General features: G+C 36.3%; 1 protein-coding gene across 4 annotated transcripts in view; it reads left to right on the top strand.

The window, feature by feature from the left end:
- The first annotated feature begins 8,211 nt into the window (after positions 1-8,211).
- LOC149174030 (hydroxyproline O-arabinosyltransferase 3-like) overlaps positions 8,212-8,875 on the top strand; it is a 102,516-nt gene continuing 101,852 nt past the window's right edge. For all 4 annotated transcript variants that reach the window (XM_089419150.1, XM_089419148.1, XM_089419147.1 and 1 more), the window contains exon 1: positions 8,212-8,797. In XM_089419150.1, coding sequence (XP_089275276.1) covers positions 8,441-8,797 — 357 coding nt within the window. In that variant the 5' untranslated portion in view covers positions 8,212-8,440. The remainder of the gene's footprint in view (positions 8,798-8,875) is intronic.

Below are 8,875 nucleotides of genomic sequence, written 5' to 3'. Positions count from 1 at the left end.
AATTTGAAAGACAAGCTAAAACAAATGTAAAGTGATGTTTTCAATGATTTCCACAAAAATCAACACTCAATCAACCAACAAAACCAACATCTCAATGACACAAACAACTAGCAAGTGAAGACTAATTGACCTAAAACCCTAAGACTCAATTAGACCTCACTTCAAAGCCAATGAGATAAATTTTGCAAATTAATCAAGACAACCAGTCAAAACACTGACAAATCCAAGCATACAAGACAGGGAAGGACCTTAGAGGTCAAGAAACACTGGACCCTATGAGAGAAAGCCTAAAATTTCTAAATTCTTTGGGATCGACACAACTGTTATAGTCAAACCTATGCTGATAGGGGTTTCAGTGCGAATGTTATCAAGAAAAATGCACCTGCAGCATGACTGTTCTAAGAAAAAGCACACTGGATGAGAAAGGTTGGGAAAAATAAAAAGAATTTCAAAAGGCAGTCCAAAATTAACACTCTAAAGCAGTAATCACTCAAAGTGCAGACCTATACATAATCCAATTGATTGATAATTCAATAGTCGGTCACACTGATCAAAAGACCAAACACAAGAAAGAGGTTGAAAGGGTTATAGGCTCCCCAGCGGAGTCACCATTTTGTTGTGAAGATAAATCCCTTTTGTGGACAAAAGTGATCTCTCTAGTCCTATGAGAGGATCTAGCAACAAACTAAACAAACTAGTGCAAAACTCCCCTAGTTTATGTTGAAAAATGCAAAGGGAGAGAGAGAAACCTACCTCACTCTGATGTTAAGCGCTCAACCTTTGATGATGATCTTGATCCCTTAGCTTCCAGGCTCACTCCTCGCTATTCCTTGCGTCCGAATACTTGCAAGAGAGATCAAAAGACAACAAGAGATACAAGAGCATACATAATATAATTCAAACATAAACTACATGACAGATCAATGAGCATCATGCTAAATGAATAAATATTTAAACATTTATGGAAGGTAAACACCATATGTATATATTAATGAATCAAAGAGGGAAGCATACAACCATTGCCTTGATGCTGGAGACCTCCTTTGTAGTGGATTCCCAAGTCCAAGCCAAGACCATTCAAGCACTCCTTCTCCTTAGTTAGATGGGTAGCATTTGGGCATAGTTTCAACATAGGAATGCAGGCAAGCAATGACCAACAATTTGGGGATGGAAGGGACTTGATTTATAGGATGGGAGAGGGAGTTAGGGATCCACAAAAGAGGGAGGAAGGTCCAAATCTCAAGGGGAAGATCCCTAAAGATAGGATCAAGGACTCAAAATGGGAGAGCTCGATCATATCTCTATTCAACAACATCTAGCTTGTTGTTCTTGAAGATTCTAACAGGCGAAGCTTCTCCTCAACTTTAGGAAAGACTACCAGAAGAGGTTTAACGCAGGTTTCCATATCAAAAGCCGCGATGGCAGCGCTAGGTCAATAAACTACAACCTGCTATTAGCATGGGTCAGCAGTAGTGCAAAGCGTGTTGGTCCTGAAAACTAGGGTTTCAGACAAATTTCTCTAGAATTTACTCAGGGCAGTTTTCCTTCTATTTTTCAGGGATGTTTTTGTACGTGTTTGATAGCGAGTACACTTCACAGTTTTCGTCACTTTGCGACACTTGTGACATGGACGACACAAAGTGTGTTATGAAACCAGCTCAAGAAAAGATAGAAAAGATAGATCAACGCCTTAGAATTCAGCCTCTTCGAGGGGGAAACCTCCTTTACATTACATAAATGAACAATTCTTGGATGATACAAATGAAAAGACCTCCTTTCTATATATAGGAGTCTAAGGGGTTATAACATAATCAGAGCCGACATAACAATAATAATGTAAGGGCACAATAATAACAATAGTGGGCTTCTGTGGGGCACAATAGTAACAATATGGGCACTACATGGGTACATCAATATAATAAGTGGGTTATACTAATAACAATAAGGGGTTACACTAGTAGTATAGGGGCCTAACATGCCCCTCTCCTTCAAAAAGCGTTGTCCTCAATGCTTGAGTAGTTCTTGATGCTTCTGTATAAAATTCTTGTCCTCCCATGTGGAATATTCAGCAGGTAAGTTCTTCCACTTGATGAGATACTCTGAAATTGATCGATTTCGTAGCTGTCGGGTTCTTGTTTCTGTGACTGCTCCAGGTTCCAATATGATTTTTCCTTCCTCTTCAATTTCTGGCAATATTGCTTGAATTGGGATCTTTTGCAACTTTTGAATAAGTGGCCATACTTCTTCATCCCTCTTCCATTCATCCCTTGCTTCCTTTATCCAATCTGGTTGGATAATATAAATAGCACAAAACAATGCTTCCACATCCTCATCCTTGAAGAGTCTTCCCATTTGGTAAGGTCGCCATTTTTTAAGTGCATGTAGTATTGCCAACATTTCTTTCTCATAAATAGCTTGCTTGATATGTAGCAGTAAAAATACCCAATCACCTACTTCAAAATATTTTTCACTACGATGTTGATCTACCTGTTGTTTCGTTTGATTTTGCACCGAAGTGGCATTATCCTTTAAAAGTTGGAGAAGTTGTTGTTGATGCTCGATGTGATCTTTCTTTGCTTGAACCTTTTTCTTCTTGATATGCCCTTCTATCCTTTGAGGAGTGGTAATTTCTTCCAGTCCTTTACAAGATATGGTCGGATTCATTTCTTGATGCTCGATGTGATCTTTCACTTCTTGAACATTTTTCTTCTTGATGTGTCCTTCTATCTTGATAGTTTGAGAAGTGGTAATTTCGTCCATTGAATTACAAGATATGGTTGGATTCATTTCTTCTTTCTTGATGTGATCTTTCACTTCTTGCACCTTTTTCTTCTTGATATGTCCTTCTATCTTGAGAGTTTGAGGAGTGGTAATTCTTGCCAATGCTTTACAATATATGGTCTGATTCATTTCTTCTTTCTCTGGGGTGGTGTCCTGGCATATATCCTCTTCTTTTGATGTTTCTTGATCCTTTTCTTCCTCCTCTTCATATTCTATGTAAAATAATTTCTTCTCAGCACACCTATGACCTTTAGTGCATTTTCTATCACAATTGTAACAAAGCCCTTTTTCTCTTTTTTCTTCCAATTGTTGTGGTGTAACCCTTGTAGGTTGTGGAAGGCTGGGAGAAACAACACTTCCATCTTTCTAGTTGTGAGGGGTATACTTCCTGGTTTCCATAATTTTGCTTTCCATTATGTCACAAAACCCTTTTACTCTTTCCAATTGTTGTGGTGTTGCTCTAAAGAAGGTGTTGCTCTTTGTATCCTCATAATGTGCTATCATTTCCTCCGTGAAAATTGACCACGTAACAAGTTTTTTACCAGAACAAAGCCCTTCATACCATAATAATTAATTTGGTTCTAAATATGAAGATGCAATACATACCTTTTGTAATAGTTGTACACCATGTAGATCAAAATATTGCTCCATCTGAAGTATCCAATTTACCGGATCCTTGCCATCAAACTTCCTCATCTTGCTTTTTCTTGATTTTAGGAGCTCGACCTTGAAACGACTGTAACTCTGTACTTTCAGATCTTTAAGTTCTGAAATTGTGAACTATAGTAGCCCTCTGTGTCCTCTTTCTAATGCCACCAGTCTGATCCAAATTGGATTCTCTAAGAAAGAGTTATGCACAATCTCCCAAGATGACCTGATTATAGACCTTTCCAGAAGAGCGAAATTGTATGAAGTGCCACGTGTCACTGTTTCAACCTTTGGATCTGAAAAATGCATACAAGAAACTATAGTCCGTCCTCTTTATGTACCTTCTTATGAAATTTCAATATGATCCCCAGAGAGAAAGTTATGACGATTTTCCCCAGGTCACCTGTTTTGAATGTAATTCAGGAGTCTGCAAAAATACCAACTTCCTCAGATCATATCTCCGCAAATACCACGTGAAAAGCTCTGAAATTCGAACTTAAGATTCAGCGCAATTTCTTCTCAAATGTGTTTTTTTTGCGACTTCTGAAACGTCACAGAAAAAAAGTTATAGCGAAAATGCCACGATGACCTGTTTGGAGCAGCGAAACCCTAGAATCCAAAGCTCTGATACCAAATGTTATGAAACCAGCTCAAGAAAAGATATATCAACGCCTTAGAATTCAGCCTCTTCGAGGGGGCAACCTCCTTTACATTACATAAATGAACAATTCTTGGATGATACAAATGAAAAGACCTCCTTTCTATATATAGGAGTCTAAGGGGTTATAACACAATCAGAGCCGACATAACAATAATAATGTAAGGGCACAATAATAACAATAGTGGGCTTCTATGGGGCACAATAGTAACAATATGGGCACTACATGGGTACATCAATATAATAAGTGGGTTATACTAATAACAATGAGGGGTTACACTAGTAGTATAGGGGCCTAACAAAGTGTGACACTTAGGATATGAGATTGGGAGTGGGACAAAATATTTTATAACAGTAATGTCTATACTTGATTAGATATTGCTCATGTAGTGGGAGTATTAAGCATATCATTATAACACTTGAAAATGAGTACTAGATAATTGCCAAAAATGTGTTTAGGTACTTACGTGGTGTTAAAATGTGAATGTATTAATGATTTCCTAATCTTATTTTAACCAATTTATTCTTCAACAACTTACCATATTGTGAAAAAGTTTTATCCAACATGTATCATGGGATTTGCTTTCCTTTCACTCTCTAATATATAATAGAGGTGAAGAGGACTCTATTGAGTTTGCAAGAGTGTAATGTAATGAACTCTATTGATTATATGAGGGTGTAGCCTTATACGATTGGGAGTTTACCTATAAAATAAAGAAGCATTTTTTGTGGATATTTCCCCACATTTGCAGTTTTATCATGTAATCCTCGTCTCTCCCTTCCCTTATCTTGCATTGCTTAGCTATTGTTCTTGTCTAATGTGTTTTACATAGTAGATTAGATTGTGCAGATATTTATCATATGTTAATGCATATTTATAAAATCTAACATGTGGCATAATTGATCATGTAATTCGCTACCAGGGTGTACTTGGCACTGACAAGGAAGAGAATGTACATTGTTTTGTTGATGTCGATTGGGTTGGTGATTTGGATTGAAGATTATTGACTAGTGGGCGTGTGTTGAACAACAACAAAGCTATCAACCAAATAAGTAAGTTGTAGTTGGTTGTGGCATCGATGATGTAAACTGAGTACATGGCAATCATTAATGCAAGCAAGGAAGCAATTTGGTTTACAAAGGTTATGTTCAGAAAGCAAGCGGTAAGGATAGGTTGTGACAATGACAATGCAATCTACCTAACAAAGAACCCAACTTGTCATTCCAAGACAAATCACATTGATATATAGTACCATTCAACACGATGGAAAAGAAGCAAGTGTTATTGGAGAAGGTAGATACATTGATAAAGTTTGTGAGTATTATGAAGTTTTGTTGGTGTAGAGAGATAATGGGCATTGTTGCCCTGGTTCACTAAAGCACAATATTCCCTATTATTGCATAGAAGACAACAAGCTGGAGAATGTTGAGGAGTTATATACTTTACAAAGGAAACTTAGTCGACTAAAGTGTAGTCAGTTGATTGGCTAGTCGAGGTGGATCAATTGGGTAACTTGTTCGTCAAGGTAAATCAACTAAGTGTCTGATTGATGAGATGGTCAAGTTGAGTTGATGGTCAACGCTAAAGTCAAGATAGGGATTGTGGTCGAAGGTTGACATAAAAGTTGACAAAAGTCGATACTTAATTTAAAAATAATTGTAGTCAAAGGCATGCATGGTCAACAAAGACTGGTGGTCAACTAATGTTGGAGTGGTGATCGACTTCAGTTAAATTGAATCATAAACAATCATGAATCTTGAGATTCTTGCATCTTAGCCAATGAGATTCAACCTTTTGTAACTGACTTGGGTGCTACAAATTAGGGTTTCTTATATCTGTAAAAAGACATGAAATAAGGTTGTGATACGTAAATGCTTGATCATAGATCAAGAGTGGTGTAATGAGTAGAACCGTTTTAAGTGTGGACAAAGGTCTGTGTTCACTGTAATCTAGTTGAATATTCAATAAAGAATTTAAAGAGCGATGAAGCTTAAAGGTTGGTTGACTTTTCTGGTTAAAGGTTTCCATGGTAAAAATATCTGTGTAGTACACATGTCTTTATGTGTTTGCCATTGATTATTTCTAATTTATTGCTCTTTTGTAAAAAATTAGATATTTGAATCTTAAAATTTGGTTTAAAGTTGGGCCAATTTTTATTAAAACTCATTTTAAAACGTTGATTGATACAACAATGTACAACCTTGAACTAAATGACTACTATTACAATTCAATTTAATGATTTAATAAACCTTTAATTAAAAATTAATCTCATCTCTAACGCCCCAAATAAATAAATAATTTTTTAAAGTAATATTTATAAAACTATACATCCTGAAATAGATAAATATAACATAGAAAGAATGAAAGAAAGAAATTATTTTAACATCCACGAGGCTAACGATAGCCTATGGGACATATTACTTCTTCATCTGCTTGATGTATTCAACCCTTTTCTGTGAAGCTTCACAATAAATGATCTCAGCTTCTCGACAAACCCCTCGCTAAATAGATTATCCCAAGAGCTAGCCGCCAACATATCTGCATAACTTTCCCTATTGTCTTTGAAGGTCTCACGTTCTAAAATGAAATGTTTTTTTGTTTCCATTTTTCTGGAAGAACAAAAAATGCATACTCTTTCCTCCCACACTTCTTTTGGCCTTTTCTAGCGCCTTGTGTCACAACATAGTTGATGAGAATTAGTCATTAACTGAGCAGTAAGAATTTTGGCTCTCCAAGAGATATTGGCCTCTATGTATGCTTTTGGTTGTGGGATTAAACACTTCAATATAGTACTTTTTCTTTCTTCATAACTCCTTATCCTAAGTACGTTTGTGGAACTTATCCCTAACAAAAGCTTTTATCTCTTTGTTGTTTATTGGACACGCGTTCAAGCAAATACCCCATTTACTAAACCATTTGTGATTTTGCTGCATCCAAGTTTTTCTTTTTTTTGCACAATCTGTCATTAAAGACAACCTTAGGCCATCTACGCTTTTCCATTTGCTCATTTTTTTTTTTAAATGCTGACTCGTACCATAGCAATTGCTTCAATAGAAGAGCCACTATTTCACTTAACAAGATAGCATAAGGAACTGTACTTTTAATCTTGAATTTGTTTGTAATCGAACACTTCTGAATTTTCTCAATTTGTCTCCACCGCGTGTCGGATGTACTGCTGGCCCATAGTTCACAACCATAGAGAATCACCGGAATCACTAGAAGCCCAAAAAAAGTTTGAGTGGTTTTCTAGTCCCATAACTTTATCTCTCTTCACCTATTTTGAAAAGCATAAAATGCTTTTCCAACCTCCCAAAGTTCTTTTCTTTTTACAACCATCCCACCTTAGATTTTTGTTGAAGTCAATTTCGAAGTATTTGTAATCCGCAACTTCTTCCACTAGAATGTTGCCTTCAAAGTAAAACTTATGTTGATTATATTTTCTTTTCTTAGAAAAAACCACTACTTTACACACCTGTTCGTTGCTTCTGAGTAACATGACATTGAAATTGAAACTTCTTTCACCAGAATGTTGTCTTCAAAGTAAAACTTATGTTGATTATATTTTCTTTTCTTAGAAAAAACCACTACTTTACACACTCGTTGCTTCTGACTAAGATGACATTGAAATTGAAACTTCTTCCACCAGAATGTTGCCTTCAAAGTAAAACTTATGTTGATTATATTTTCTTTTCTTAGAAAAACATTGAAATTGAAACTTCTTTCACCATAATATTGCCTTCGAAGTAAAACTTATGTTGATTATATTTTCTATTTTTAGAAAAACATTGAAATGGAAACTTCTTCTACCATAATGTTACCTTCAAAATAAAACTTATAATGATTATATTTTCTTTTCTTAGAAAAAACCACTACTTTACACACCCGTTTGAAACTTCTTCCACCCCATGTTGCGTTCAAATAAAACTTATGTTTGATTATATTTTCATTTCTTAAAAAAAAACCACTGCTTTACACTACTGCGCGTTGCTTCATGACATTGAAATTGAAACTTTCCGCATCTATCCTCTCCACGATAGGACAAAAATCCGTGGTGTCTCGACTAAGTTTTGACGGAGCCCTCAAAAGATATCTATTTTAAATATGTTTGTTGACAGTCTTTTCGATTCTGAGAGTTTTCACGTACTGTCACTGACAATGCGCTGCCTTATTATTAATTTATTATCCACCATTTTAGCGAGAACCATCATGCCTCCCTCTTGGAGCACGAAGGAGTCGTAACTTTCTGAAAACCCAAAAACTCAAGAATTTAAGATCTCTGAGATTGGGCAGAACTTTGAAGAGACAGAAAGTTTGTATGTTACGCATATGTGAAATCCATTTCTTTGCACACGATGGGGTGTGAGAGTCTTTTCTATTCGCTGGTTTTGACTCTTACAGTAGCTCTCATCACATACAATATGGTCACAACAACAAGTGTTGTTCATCAAAAGGATGATTCAGAAGACACAGATCCTATTATTAAAATGCCAGTTGAGAGGAGATTGTTTCACACAGCTCTGACTGCAACGGACTCCTCTTACAACAGGTGGCAGTGCAGAGTCATGTACTACTGGCACAAGAAGTTCAGTAGCCAACCTGGCTCAGACATGGGAGGATTCACCAGAGTTCTTCATTCGGGCAAGCCTGACAATCTCATGGATGAGATACCAACCTTTGTGGTTGACCCTCTTCCTCCTGGACTCGACCAGGTCTGTGCTTGATAGATTCATTTTTCTTTTTATATTTATCGATTTTTAAAATCAAGGTGGGTTGAATTTCAATGGATA

Source organism: Pinus tabuliformis, chromosome 4_1 (assembly GCF_031772625.1).
Source record: "Pinus tabuliformis cultivar Carrire ecotype Pingquan chromosome 4_1, CPIR1, whole genome shotgun sequence".
Lineage (NCBI taxonomy): Eukaryota > Viridiplantae > Streptophyta > Pinopsida > Pinales > Pinaceae > Pinus > Pinus tabuliformis.
This window is presented reverse-complemented; position numbering and strand designations above follow the sequence as displayed.